Source organism: Dictyostelium discoideum, assembly GCF_000004695.1.
Source record: "Dictyostelium discoideum AX4 chromosome 4 chromosome, whole genome shotgun sequence".
NCBI classification, from domain to species: domain Eukaryota; phylum Evosea; class Eumycetozoa; order Dictyosteliales; family Dictyosteliaceae; genus Dictyostelium; species Dictyostelium discoideum.
In genome coordinates this window covers 1,964,505-1,978,498 of record NC_007090.3, presented here as the reverse complement: position 1 = coordinate 1,978,498, position 13,994 = coordinate 1,964,505, and the positions used below count along the sequence as shown (strand labels likewise).

Here is a 13,994-nt window from a genome sequence, read left to right as displayed (position 1 = left end):
AAGAAAAAACTTTTAATAAAAACCAAATCTGACGCTTTAAAAAAAAAAAAAAAAAAAAAAAAAATATTTTTATTTATATATCATTTTGTGTATTTTTGGGTGATCTATTTTTTATTTTTAATATTAAAAATAAATCAATTCATGGTAAAAAAAAAAAAAATAAAATAAAATGAAAAAAAAAGAAAAAAAAAAAAGAATATCCAAACTTAATAAATCTTAAAAAATGGAATAAATTATAATAAGACAGAATTAAAGAATTTCCTTTCATATATGTATTTTTTACAAGCACCATATGGTTTTTTTTTTAATTTATTTAAAATAAAAAAGGAATAATAGCCTTTCTAGATTTTGGATATTTTGAAAACTTTGATTTATACCATTTGTGAGTTTGAAATGATCTATGAATTAAATTTAGAGATGTGAAAATAAAGTTTAATCTATAGAAAATGTTTAATGGTTGGTAAATAAATTGTAAAAAAAGTAATATTTTTAATTTGGAAAAAAAAAAAAAAAAACTTACATTAAAGAGTTCAATTTGAAATTAGTTAAAATCAAAAAAGAAAAATAAATTAAAATCTCTGATAAGTAATGAGGTGATGATACATATTGATATAATCTACCGTTTGGTATTTCATATTTTGTAGAAGGTGTTGTTTTATATTCAATTTTATCATCAAAATTCTTATTTTGAATATTATCATTATCATTATCATCTTCATCACTACTATCATCAACTTCAAAACCCATAATATTATTTAAAATATTATTTTTAGTTTTATTTTTATTAGTAGTGGTGGTGGTTCTGGTTGTGGAGGAAGAGGACAAATTTGTTTTATTGCTTCTAATTAATGATAAAATTTCATGTGATTTAAATTGTTCAAAAGAACCAATTGAAAATAATAAAAGTGATAATAATAAATTGAAAATATTAATTGATATAGTTTCAGATTTTGAATGATTAATTTTATAAATTGTTTCAGTGAATGCTGATAATGTTAAAAATATATAATAACATAAACCTGAAATAAATAATAATAAATTCATATCTGATTTTCTATGCTTTTGAATGAAATGAGTTTCATATAATCTTCTCCCAGCTTGAATGAAAAATAAAATAAATAAAATTTGTGTTGATGTACTTTTATCATTTTCCCTAAAATTTAATTAAAATATTAATATGAAATTATTATTTTTAAATAAATAAATAAATAATAGATAAATAAATAAATAAATAAATAAATAAATAAATAAATAAATAAATAAATGAATGAATAAAATAAATAAATACTCCGATAAAATAAAAAAGAATAAATTTGATAAAACTAATAAAACTGTATAAAAAAGCATCCATGCTTGTTTTGTATCTATTATTTCTTTATCTAAAAAGAATAAATTTAAAATTGAAGTTATAGAATTTTGTTCATTATCATTAATTTTGTTCTTATTTTCCTTTTTTTCTTTACTATTTAAACCAAATTTTAATTTTCCATAAGAGGTGAAAGTACCAAAATCATCATTAAATATCTTTAAAATGTAAATTAAAATTGAAATAACCCAAAAAGTTATTGAAGTATAATATCCAAATATTATTAAATAATTATTAATTATCATTATATTTATGAGTGTTAGCTATAAATAAAACAAAATGTTCATAGGACAAATTTTATTAAATTAAAAAAAAAAAAAAAAAAAAAAAAATGTAATGTTCAACGGATGTGTTTACTTTTTTTCATTTTTTTCATTTTTTAATTTTTTTTTATTTTTTGTAATTTTTTTTTTTTTACTTTCATTTCCATTAATCGATCAGATATTTATAGAGAAAAAAAAATGGAAGATTTTAATAATGATGACCCAATGAACTTTGACAAAGATGATATGATTAATAATAACAATGATAATAATAATAATAATAATGATAATGATAATAATAATGAAAATAATGAAGATAGTAATAATAATAGTAATTTAGAGAATATGATCAGTGATACCTCAACACCAAGAATATTAGAGGAAGAACCAGATTTAACACAAGTAATGTGGAGGGATCCTTTATGGCTTCAAATGTATCCTTTAAATCCACAAACTATATTACAATATTTTAGTTATTCTCAATTCTATGACAAGAATTGTAATAATGAACAATTAAAAATGCAAAGATTAGATTTATCAGCATTAAAGTAAATAATATTCATTTTTTTTTTCTAAATAATAATTTAGAACCAACAACAACCACAATATATCAAAACTAATATATTTAAATTTAGAAATATGGATGGTTTAGAATATGAATTAATAAAATTTGTAGAACCATCATTCTTTTTAATAGCAAAACAAACCAGAATATCACCTACAGATGTATTAATAAATACATTATATTATGTTATTAATGGTAATATATATCAAGCTCCAGAATTACATGTAGTATTTAAATCTAGAGTATCACAATCAATATCACATTTAAGTGAAGCATTCAATAGTATTTCGTCAATCGTTAATTGGGATATCGTTAATGGTTATTCTTTAAATTTAGACCCTTCAAATCAACAAGAGAAATCAAAATTAGCTGCATATAGTAGAAAACAAATTGAAGATACTAAAAGATTAGATCAATTAATTAATTCTTTATTTATAAAGGTAATATTATTTTATTTTTATTATTTATTTATTTAATGTTTTACAAAATTATATTAATATATTTTATAATTTATTTTTATTATTACAGTTTCCAGCAATTAATAGACCTGTTGAAAATCCACAACAGATGGGTGGTGGTATCACTCCTCAACAACAACCATCACAACCATAATATTTATAATAATAATAATAATAATATTAATGATTGCGATAATGTAGTCAATGTAAATAAAATTGTATATTTTTTTTTTTAAAAAAAAAAAGGATTGTAGTTGTAGTATAAATTGATTAATGTCTCCAACCAATTTCATGACCACCTTCCATTTGAGGTTCTAAGAAACCCCTAAAAAAACATCCATCAGCAGTCCATCTTAAACCATAACCTTGTTGATTTCTAATTTCTAATATTTTAATATCATGAGGTAATAAATGAATGTTGATCCAAGTTGGTTCTTTTAGAATTTTAATTAAAACAGCCTCTGAACGTTTATTCTTTACCAATTCAGGACCTTTATCAGATCCCCAAAAAGAATCTTTTGAACGAATACCATGTTTTGATAATGCTCTTGATGATACTGTTAATTTACTAGTTGCAGGTGGTGGTGAATGTAATAAATTACTACTCTTTATTAATTGAATTGGTCCTGGTAATAATATTGTATCCAATGATAATTTGGTTTTTCTAATACCAAACATTGTTAATAAATTTCTATTTGAAAGATTTTTAAAAAATTCAAATATAAATTGATTCTTTTTTTCTTCATTTTCCATAATCTTTTCGTTATTGTTCCAATTTTCATTTAAAAATAATACAACTTTTTCATTCAAATTTTCAAAATATTTCATTTCAACTTTTTGAGTATCTTCTTTTTCTTCTTCTTTTTCTTGTTCTTTTTGTTCTTGTTCTTGTTCTTGTTCTTTTTGTTCTACATTATTATTATTACTATTATTATTATTATCATTTTTTATAAATGTAATATTATCTTTTTCTTGTTCACTTTTAACAACTTCACGTAAACCATATAGTGGATTGAATTGAATTGGGAATTTAGAAATTGAAGCCCATGCCATTAATACTAATGATATATGTTTATGATGAGGTTTAGGTGGATAATAAAAATTACCACTTTTTAATTGTTCATAAAAAAAAGATGCATTTTTATAGTTAAATATATCTTTACACTTTAAATATTGTAATACAATAATGACGATGTGTATTATTGTTGTTAGTATAAATAATGGTAGTAAAGGAATGAATGCATTAAAAAAAAATAAAATGAAATACATACACTTGGGTCCTCAATAAAAAAAGTATCATTTTCATTTATATCATCCTCTTCTAATAATTTCATTAAAGTATTTTTATTTGATAAAATTAAACCAACTTCATCACTATTGTTTTTGGTTGAATCACTATTTTCTAATTCATTTTTATATTTATTTAAAACATTATAAATTGTATTTGATAAGTCATTAAATGTAATTTCATTAAATGACATTCTCTAAATGTAATTGTATATGGTTTATATTTTTATTTTATAAAAGAAAAAAAAAAAAAAAAAATAAAATGAAAAAATGAAAAGTTAAAAAAGAAATTTTATTTTTATTGTGCAAAATATTTTTTTTTTTTTGGGAAATTTAAAATAAAACAAAAATTATTTTTGGATTATTATTTTTAGATAGAAAAAAAAAAAAAAAAAAATATATATATATTTTTAATTATTATTATTGATTTAATTGATTATTAAAGAAATTAAATAACAATGTTGCATTCTTATTATTATTTACTGAATCATTCATAATTGTTGAAAATTCTGATAATGATAATTTTGAAAGATGATAAAGATCATCAACATTATCCATAATTAAATTAATGTTTTTATCATTTACACCAGGCATTGTACGAAGTACATCTTGAGCATTGAAATTATAATTCTGATCATCGTTAACCTCTGGTATTACATTTACCATTGAAGGATCAGGTTCAGGATAACCATCTTTAATTTGATCATAAATTTTAGTTGTACAATAATAACTTCTTGACCAAATAACACGTAATCTTGGAAATGTTTTAGTAAGGAATACCAATTTACTTGGTAGTGAAAAAGGTGATAAATAATCCTTTTGTAATTCATCTGGTGCAACTAAATAAAATGGTTGATTTGGATCAAATTCAATTAATAGTATTGGATTTTTATAGATACGATTCATTGCTTCGATTTGGGTGAATAAACGACCAGAATTGAATGAACCAATTAAATCTGAAACTGATTTTCTTTCTATACAATGTATTGGTGATAAAACGAAATCGCCAACTTCCAAACGTAATGGTATAATTTCATAACCATTATTATGTAAAACCACAGGTAAACTTGATTTAAATTCATGACTATCAATAATTATAGTCTTTTTTTGTTGTTGTTGTTGTTGTTGTTGTTGTATTGAATCAAAGTTTTTCATTAAACCACCCAATCTTGAATTACGTGTTGATTTCATATCATCCAATAACTCTAACTTACTATTATCAACCAATTGAATCTTACCTTCTTGTTCAGTATCAATGATTAAATTTGTTTTCTCTCTAATTAATTTTTCAAATGAAGATTTCTCTCTTTGTAATTTTGAAATATATTGATACTCTTCCGATGAATCTGAATATGTCATAAAATATAATCTAACTGGTGTGCCTGGATTCTCTGCTTTATAAACTTCGATTTGTCTAGTGATTGAAATATCTGGATCATAAACAATTATAAAAGTTGGTCTAATTTCATCTAAAATCGTTAACGATTTACTAATTGGATGTATTACAATATAAGGTGGTGATAATAATTCATAAAAATCATTTAATCCATTAATTTCTTCATTCATTGATGCAATTGTTAATCCATCATTAATATTTAAATTATTATTGTTATTATTATTTTCATCACCATTATCACCACCACCACCACTTCCATCTTGATTTATAAATTTAGGATTTGGTATATTTAATTTATTATGACCATCAACTAATTGTATACCCATATTAAATAAATTTTGATCATTTGTACCACCTTTACCTTTTTTCTTTTTAGATGTTTCAATAATTTGTTGTTTTCTATTATCTTTAAAATTCTTTGTTCTACGATATCTTGAATAACCACCATTATCATTAGATGATAAAGATTTAACACTATTATTATTATTATTGTTATTATTATTGTTATTATTATTATTACTATTATTATTATTATTATTTTCTTCTTTTTTTTTTCTAAGTTCATCTAAATATTGTTGATTACTACATAATTTTTCATATTTTCCTAATAAAAAACTATAACCACCATAATCCAAATATGTACTAAGTTGATTAACTGTTGTTTCATCTTTTACAAATATTAAAATTGTACCTTGTTTTTCTTTATCCTCCTCAATTTCTTGTAATATTTGATATAGCACATTCCATTTTGGGTTATCTTCTAATGTTAATATTTTTTCAAGATTACTACTACTACTACTGCTACTACTATCATTATTTATAGTTTTTAATTTTTTTGGTGGACTTTTTAAACTATTTAATTTTTTAAATCTATAAACTCTTTCTTGAGAAGCAGAAAATAAATTTTGAGCTTCTTTTGATTCTAACCAAGGTTGAACTTCATCAACATAGTTTGAATTTGTATGTAAACCTTCCTTTAATGAATCTGAAGATGCTTGAATATAAAGTAATAAACTATAAAATGTAACACAATCATAAACTAATAGATTATTCTTTAATTGATTCAATAGTTTTATACTTGATACTAATTGTTTTGAATGTAAATTTAATTTTGACCACATTGGTTTTAATTGTTGTTTTAAAATCTGTTCAAATGAATCTGAGTCATTGCCACCATTTCCACCATTTAATCTTGGTAATTTATTAATTGCAATCAATGATGATATACAACGTTGTGTATTTAAATGTAATGATTCTTCGATTCTTTTCATTGAATTTGTCATACCAATTGATAATTCAACTAAATCTGGTGGATGTTTATCTAAAATCAATGATATATGTTGATGAAATCTTGGCCATAAAAATAATTTCTTTAAATGTAAATACTTCATAGTTCTTTGTAATTTACCAATTTCATCAACTAATAAACTTGGTTCTGTTGTAAATGCTTTAATAAATCCTTTCTTTTTTTTTTTTTTTTTTTTTTATTTTAAAATTAATAACATATTTTTTTTTTTTTTTTTTTTTTTTTTTTTTTTAATATTTACTTTATTATTTTGTCTAAATAATTTAATTAATAAATATTCTATTGAAGTATCAGTTATACGATGAGCATTTTGAATGATAATACCAGAAACTAAATTACAAGGCATTCTTTTTGTAAGATAATCTAAAACAAATATTGAAGAGGCACCAAAATAAACACCACCTTTTGAATACATATTTGTTTTTGTTGAACTTGAAACAGTTTCTACATTTACCATTGTTGGTAAATTTGAATATTTGATACCAAAATTTAATAAACGTTCATGATAAAAGAGGTATGAATTTTGAAGTGATTCATTGGATTGACAATCTAAAAACAATACCAAATCATCTGTATCTGAATAAAACTTTAAAAATCCTAATATTATATTATGGATTCCTAATCCACTACCCATTACAACTAATCCATCATCATTTAAACAATCTTCAAATATTTGTTTATAAAATTCTAATGACATTAGTTATTTATTTTGTGAAAAAAATAAAAATAAAAAAAAATAATAAAAAAAAAAAAAAAAAAAAAAAAAAAAAAAAAAAAAAATATTATTTTCATTTTTATTTTATTTTTTTTTATTTTATTTTATTTATAAGAATTATTAAATTTTATTTATTTTTATTAAGAATTTAGTATAGATTAATTAATAAATAAATAATGTAGCCCTAAAAAATATAAAAATATGAATGTTTTAAATTTGGTTTTTTTTTTTTTTTTTTTTTTTTTTTTTTTTTTTTTATAAAAAAGTTATTATTTTAAAATTGTTTTGTTGAGACTTTAATTTTTTATTTTGTTGTACCATGGTTGAGAATTAATTTTTTTTTTTTTTGATGTGCCATAATTATTTAAAAATTAAAATTCAAATTTGTAATTAAAAAAAATAAAACTAAAAATAAAAATGGAATGAAAATTAAAAAAAAAAAAATAAAAAAAAATTGGAAATTCGGCAGCCTCAATAATTTTTTCCCATACAAATTTTTTTATTACCAATAAAAAATCATGATAGCGTAAAAAAGAAGGTCTGCCGAATTTTTCCCATACAAATTTGGTTGTCATAAAAAAAACAATTTGGCAGCCTCAATAATTTTTTCCCATAGCAACATCTTTGCCAATTAATTAAAATAGATTAAAGAAATGTAAAAAAGAAAAAAGAAAATAAAATAAAACAAAATAAAATAAAAAAGATAAATAATATTGAAAATAAAAAAGAATAAAAAAGATAATTCTAAAGTGGATTCAAAAACGTTTATTTTATTTTTATTTTTATTTTAAATTTGATTAAGCAGTCAAATAAAATTTATATCCAACAACATTTAGTTTTTAAGTAGTGAAATCACAAGTGACAAAACCATTTCTATGGTTGTATTTGAACACGATTGAGGTATATTTAACCAATCTCTCTAATAATATGTTGTCAATATATAGAATACAAATTATGACCATTTTTTATCATTAAAAAGATTAGGGCAATATCGGATATCCAATTCTGCTGAGACAAGATAAACGATATTTGAATATTGACTATCCAACAAAAAATAATCTTTGGTGTTGAACCTGACAGCTCATTATTTGGAATGGTTCCGCCCTGATTGGGTATTGATTTGATTCTGTATCTATACTAGATTAATATTAAAAACAATTAATTGCCAAAAATGAAAAAAAAAAAAAAAAAAAAAAAAAAAAAAAAAAAAAACATAAATTTTATTTAAATGGTGCATTTTCAAAAAGATTGGTTGATATGGATCCTATCATCATTCTTTTTTTTTTTTAAATCAAAAAAAGTTTATTTTTACAATTTAATTATTGATTGTTTTTTTATTTTGAAAAACAGGGAATATATAATTTTTTAAAAAATAGATTTTTAAAAAAAAAAATAAAAAAAAAAATACATAGAAATTTAACTTTAATACATTTATTTTATTTTTTATTTATTTATTTAAAATTTATTATTATTATTATTTAAAAGGTTTTATTACTATTGTTATAATTTTTATTTTTTATTATTATTTTTTTTTTTTTTTTAAGCATAGTATTCTAAAGTTTTCTTTTTCTTTGCCATAACTTCAACACAACCTTCAACAAAATCATTATGAATTAATTCTGTACCACCTCTACGAAGTGCAATCATACCAGCTTCGACACAAACTGCTTTTAATTGAGCGCCATTGAAATCTTCAGAGGAACGTGCCAACTCATCGAAATTAACATCAGCGGAAACGTTCATCTTACGAGAGTGAATTTGAAGGATATGAGCTCTAGCCTCTTCATTTGGTAATGGGAATTCAATCTTTCTATCCAAACGACCAGATCTCAAGAGAGCAGGATCCAAGATATCAATACGATTGGTGGCGGCGATAACTTTGATATTTGCATCACTACTGAAACCATCCAATTGATTGAGTAACTCTAACATTGTACGTTGCACCTCTCTATCACCACTAACCTCACTATCGAAACGTTTGGTACCAATAGCATCGAGTTCATCAATAAAGATAATGGTTGGTCCTTTCTCTTTGGCCAATGCAAATGCATCTCTAACTAGTTTTGCACCATCACCAATAAACATTTGTACCAATTGTGGACCTGCCAATTTGAGGTAGGTAGAATTTGTTTGTGCTGCACATGCACGTGCCAATAATGTCTTACCAGTACCTGGTGGACCATACATCAATACTCCCTTTGGTGGTTTAATACCAATTGATTCAAATCTCTCTTTGTGTGTCATTGGTAACACTACTGCTTCAACTAATTCTTGAATTTGTTTATCTAATCCACCAATATCACTATATTCCTCTGTTGGTTTTTCATCAATTTCCATTGCTTTAACACGTGAATCATATCTAAATTATTTATTTTAAAAAATAAAATTAAAAGAAATTAGTTTTTAAAAACATCATTAATATTATTATTATTATTATTATTATTATTATTATTATTATTATTATTATTATTATTATTATTATTATTATTATTATTATTATTATTATTATTATTATTATTATTTATATTACATACTCTGGTGGTAAAGTATCAAGAATAATATAGCTATCTTTGTTAATACCAACAAGATCACCTGGTCTTAATTTATCTACATCTACAATACCTGGATAGGCTAAAAATATTGTCTATTACAAAAAGTTAAAAAATATAAGTATTTATTATCTTTTTTATTTATTCTTTTGTTTATAAAAAATAATAATAATTTTTAAATTAAAAACTTACTTGTCTAGTTGAAGCTTTAACTACAACACATTTTGAAGGTTGAGTTTCACCATCTAAAACCATATCAATAATTTCTACAACATTTGCAACTAAATGTGGTAATTGCGTATTAACTTGTAATTTATCATTATTTTCTTTAATTCTTTTTTGTATGGAATCCATTTCTAAATGTTTAGAGATATGTTCACTTCTTAATACTTTTGTTTCATTTTCTAATAGTTTTGCTTTTCTATTGACTTCATCTGCTGTCATTTGAAAAATTTCATCTGGAATCACTGCTTCCTTTTCAGCCTGTGGAAGTGATTCATCTTTTGTAGTTGTTCTTTTATTTGACATTTTTTAATTTTATTTATGTTTATATATTTAAATAAAAAAAAAATAAAAAAAAAAACTATTTACAAATACAATTTATTAATAAACAATAGATAAAAAAAAAATGAAAAAAAAAAAAAATGAAAATATAAATATATAAATTTGAAAAAAAAATAAAAAATGAATGAATTTGTTGTGAAATTAAATAAATAAAATAAAAAAATAATATGGGAAAAAAAAAAACAAAAAGTGATGAAAATAATAAAAAAAAAAAAAAGTGAAGTTGAAAATTTTTAATTTAAAAAAAAAAAATTATAAAAAAAATTAAATAAAAATTAAAAAAAATTAAAAAAAATTAAAAAAAAAAAATTAAAAAAAAAAGAAAAAAAGAGAAAAAAAAAAAAAAAAAAAAAGTAAAAGTGTAAAAAAACAAAATTATAAAAGGAATTTAAAAACATAACTTTATTCTACTTTTAATTTTTATTTTATGTATTCCATTTATAAAGTATACATAGTTTAATAATAGTTGAAATCGGTCATGTCAAAAATTTCATGGCTATTTTCCATTTTCATTATTCCAACCCAATGAACAACTGGATGACGAATGCCATGTTCAGCACGATCGGAGAAACATAACCAACCATATTCACGCTTCAAACGTAACAAACAGTCCATCATATCCTTGTGTGAATGGAAAGAGTAAACTGATTCACCACTTTCACCAACATCTTTTCCGGAATGAGTTGAAATGAAATTTGTAACAGAGGCCCTCAAAGTTTCAATACTATTTCTTTTTTGATCATTTTCATCCAATCTAATTTTAATTCCTTCAATGTCCCATTTTACCAATAAAACATGATTACTACCCTTGTTAACCATTGAATTAACTGTTGCATTGATTTGATTTATATCAAATCCAATTGATTTTACAATTGTATTATTTTCAATTGTATTTTTAAATTGATTTTCACCTAAATAAATAAATAAATAAATTAATAAATTTTATAATCTTCAAAAAAAAAAAAAATAATTAAAAAATAAAAAAATAATTAAATAATTACTTTTGTCTAAAAAATTAAAAATTTTCATTTTACTATTTCTTTTTTGAATCTTGTATTTGTATAATTTATTTTATTATTATTATTATTATTAAAAAAAACAAACTATGAAAAAAAAAAAAAAGAAAAAAATCAACTCTTTAAATACTTTTTTTATTAAATTTTTAAATATATTTTTTTTATGATTTTAAAAATTTCTAAATTAAGAAATAATTTTATCAAAACCAAAAAAAAAAAATATATATTTCCCCATAAGTCATCCAAAGGGTTTTTTTTTCCAATTTATCCAAATTTAGATAATTGATCAATTCTAATAATAAAAAAAATTAAATAAAAATATTATTATAATAATATTTTTATTTATTATTATTATAAAAAAAAAAATAATAATAAATAAAGATTTTTTTATATATTTACAAATATTTATTTTTTTACTTTTATTCTTGTACACTTTAATTTTTTTTTTTTTTTTTTTTTTTTTTTTTTTTTTTTTTTTAAAAAAAAAAAATGAGATATTAGTTTTAAATTTTTATATTTCTAAAATTAATAAATGAAATATTTAATATTTAAAATAATACTTACGTCAGGGCAATACCATTTTCCTTTTGGTGTTGAAGTTAAACCAACACATTCAAAATGAAACCATTCAATTTTACAATCAGGATTTTCACAACCAACCATTTCACCAAAAGAAACTCTATTACAAAAGCAATAGGTTGGTTCATTTGGATCAATTGCTAAATCTAAATCATTTGGATTTGCATTGAAAACTCTCACATCTGCGTCACCATTATTTCCAGTGATAGAAGCTATATCTTGTGCTGCCATTGATTTTTGTTTTCTACTTGACAAAGATGATGATGAAGATGACGACGATGAAGATGACGACATACCATTTATGTTTCCACTTGATGAAGAACTAGTTAGTGAATCTCTAGCTTTACCTTTTTTATTACCTGTTGAGTGGCTTGAATGTCCTCCTCCACCACCGCCACCGCCACTTCCACCACCGCCACCGCCACTACTTGAATTCAATGATGATGTGTTATTAGTTGATGATGATAATGATAATGAGGAGGAGGAGGATGATGATGATGATGATGTAGTTGATGATTCTACAGTACTATTATTCTGTGATTGTTTTGATTTCTTTTTCTTTTTCTCTTCTTCTGCACTTTCTAATTCAGTTTCAAACTTTTTTAAATCTATATCTAATTTTCTAATATGTTTATCTATGAGTTCATAGGTTTGATTTGATAATTCTACCTTTTCATCAGAGTATTCAATCACTTGTTTCATCTCTAATTTAATATGTTTTGATGCTCTTTCATCTGTTAATTCATGTACTGCTCTTCTTGTTCCATTTGTTGTAACCAATAAATTGGATTTTAATTTTTCTATTTTTTCAACTAAATCTGATGTTCTATAATCTAATTCTCTGATTAATGCGAAATTTCTACCCAATTCTGATGGCAATGTTGAAATTGCTAAGATATTTTCATTTTATCCCCAATTTTAAAAAAAAAAAAAAAAAATTAAAAAAATAAAATTAAAAAAATAAAATTAAAAAAATAAAATTAAAAAAATAAAATTAAAAAAATAAAATTAAAAAAAAAAAAAAGCAGGTTGGGGAAGTTTTTGAAAAAAAAAAAATTGTGTGAAAAAAAAAAAAAAAAGAGTTAAAAAGTGTTCAATACTACCATTATGGTAGTTTAAAATAATATTAAATATTGATATGTTTTAAATGTACATACAATCCAAATAATTTTCTAAATAAGTTCCTTTTCCCTGATACATCGTTTTTTTTTTTTTATTATTCTTTTTTTTTTTTTTTTTCAAACAATTCAATATTTTTCATTTAAAAAAAAAAAAAAAAACCAAATAAAAATTTTGAAGAAAAAAAAAAAAAAAAAAAAAAAAAAAAAATTTAAAAAAAAAAAAAAAAAAAAAAAACTGAAATGTTTGGGGGTGAAATTTTGTAGGAGGTTTTTTATTTTTTTTATTTTTATATTTAAACTATTTAAATTAAATAATTAAATTATTTATTTAAACTATTCAAATAAAATAAATTATTAAAAATAAAATTTTAATCATACATAACATCAGTTCTAATAACATATTTTACACCTTTTGTGACAGGAGAACCTTGGTGCCAAATATTATGTTGGAATAGTAAAACTTTTCCAGGTTTTGGAATAATTTCAATTTCATTCTGGCCAGATTTTAAAAAGAATTTTGTTGAACCTCCCTCTTCCACATTATTTAAATAAAGCTGCAACGTAATGAAAGAGGTTTCACCATTATTACGTTTATAATTACCATCTTGATGTTTTTTAAATTCTTGACCAACATAATATCTTAAAAATCTTAATCTCTCATTTAATGATACAACTTCCCATTTCTGATTAAACGTATGAGGAATAAATTTTTTTACCCTCTGATAAATTTTATCTGCCATTTCTACACTATCAATAATACATCTATCATTATTTCTAATATCTGTCATTAATTGTTGTTGTCCATATCC

At 21.7% G+C, this 13,994-nt stretch overlaps 9 protein-coding genes across 9 annotated transcripts in view; 1 reads left to right on the top strand and 8 right to left on the bottom strand.

Moving 5' to 3' along the window:
• Nucleotides 1-12: 12 nt before the first annotated feature.
• DDB_G0284423 (hypothetical protein) lies at nucleotides 13-1,611 on the bottom strand (the record flags this gene model as incomplete). Its single annotated transcript, XM_633530.1, has 3 exons — nucleotides 13-34; nucleotides 521-1,153; nucleotides 1,289-1,611. 3 exons carry the CDS (start codon nucleotides 1,609-1,611, stop codon nucleotides 13-15), a joined length of 978 nt encoding a protein of 325 aa, XP_638622.1.
• Nucleotides 1,612-1,827: 216 nt separating this feature from the next.
• Nucleotides 1,828-2,806, top strand: med6 (hypothetical protein; the record flags this gene model as incomplete). The annotated part of the gene is made up of 3 exons (XM_633529.1): nucleotides 1,828-2,177; nucleotides 2,265-2,634; nucleotides 2,723-2,806. The coding sequence occupies 3 exons, from the start codon at nucleotides 1,828-1,830 to the stop codon at nucleotides 2,804-2,806; spliced, it is 804 nt and encodes a 267-aa protein (XP_638621.1).
• Nucleotides 2,807-2,922: 116 nt separating this feature from the next.
• Nucleotides 2,923-4,133, bottom strand: DDB_G0284457 (hypothetical protein; the record flags this gene model as incomplete). The annotated part of the gene is made up of 2 exons (XM_633528.1): nucleotides 2,923-3,816; nucleotides 3,924-4,133. 2 exons carry the CDS (start codon nucleotides 4,131-4,133, stop codon nucleotides 2,923-2,925), a joined length of 1,104 nt encoding a protein of 367 aa, XP_638620.1.
• Nucleotides 4,134-4,359: 226 nt separating this feature from the next.
• On the bottom strand, nucleotides 4,360-7,338 carry ercc4 (DNA excision repair protein 4; the record flags this gene model as incomplete). Its single annotated transcript, XM_633527.1, has 2 exons — nucleotides 4,360-6,798; nucleotides 6,883-7,338. The coding sequence occupies 2 exons, from the start codon at nucleotides 7,336-7,338 to the stop codon at nucleotides 4,360-4,362; spliced, it is 2,895 nt and encodes a 964-aa protein (XP_638619.1).
• Nucleotides 7,339-8,195: 857 nt separating this feature from the next.
• Nucleotides 8,196-8,318, bottom strand: DDB_G0284417 (hypothetical protein; the record flags this gene model as incomplete). The annotated part of the gene is made up of 1 exon (XM_633526.1): nucleotides 8,196-8,318. One exon carries the CDS (start codon nucleotides 8,316-8,318, stop codon nucleotides 8,196-8,198), a length of 123 nt encoding a protein of 40 aa, XP_638618.1.
• Nucleotides 8,319-8,895: 577 nt separating this feature from the next.
• On the bottom strand, nucleotides 8,896-10,433 carry psmC3 (26S proteasome ATPase 3 subunit; the record flags this gene model as incomplete). Its single annotated transcript, XM_633525.1, has 3 exons — nucleotides 8,896-9,715; nucleotides 9,891-10,000; nucleotides 10,098-10,433. 3 exons carry the CDS (start codon nucleotides 10,431-10,433, stop codon nucleotides 8,896-8,898), a joined length of 1,266 nt encoding a protein of 421 aa, XP_638617.1.
• A 492-nt stretch (nucleotides 10,434-10,925) lies between these two features.
• On the bottom strand, nucleotides 10,926-11,498 carry DDB_G0284413 (hypothetical protein; the record flags this gene model as incomplete). Its single annotated transcript, XM_633524.1, has 2 exons — nucleotides 10,926-11,380; nucleotides 11,471-11,498. 2 exons carry the CDS (start codon nucleotides 11,496-11,498, stop codon nucleotides 10,926-10,928), a joined length of 483 nt encoding a protein of 160 aa, XP_638616.1.
• A 392-nt stretch (nucleotides 11,499-11,890) lies between these two features.
• Nucleotides 11,891-13,264, bottom strand: dng1 (PHD zinc finger-containing protein; the record flags this gene model as incomplete). Its single annotated transcript, XM_633523.1, has 3 exons — nucleotides 11,891-11,917; nucleotides 12,050-12,954; nucleotides 13,222-13,264. The coding sequence occupies 3 exons, from the start codon at nucleotides 13,262-13,264 to the stop codon at nucleotides 11,891-11,893; spliced, it is 975 nt and encodes a 324-aa protein (XP_638615.1).
• A 47-nt stretch (nucleotides 13,265-13,311) lies between these two features.
• DDB_G0284409 (hypothetical protein) overlaps nucleotides 13,312-13,994 on the bottom strand; it is a gene marked incomplete at both ends in the record, with an annotated part of 946 nt that continues 263 nt past the window's right edge. The window contains 2 exons of the mRNA XM_633522.1: nucleotides 13,312-13,483; nucleotides 13,564-13,994. The exon at nucleotides 13,564-13,994 is cut by the window's right edge and continues 92 nt beyond it. Coding sequence (XP_638614.1) covers nucleotides 13,312-13,483; nucleotides 13,564-13,994 — 603 coding nt within the window. The remainder of the gene's footprint in view (nucleotides 13,484-13,563) is intronic.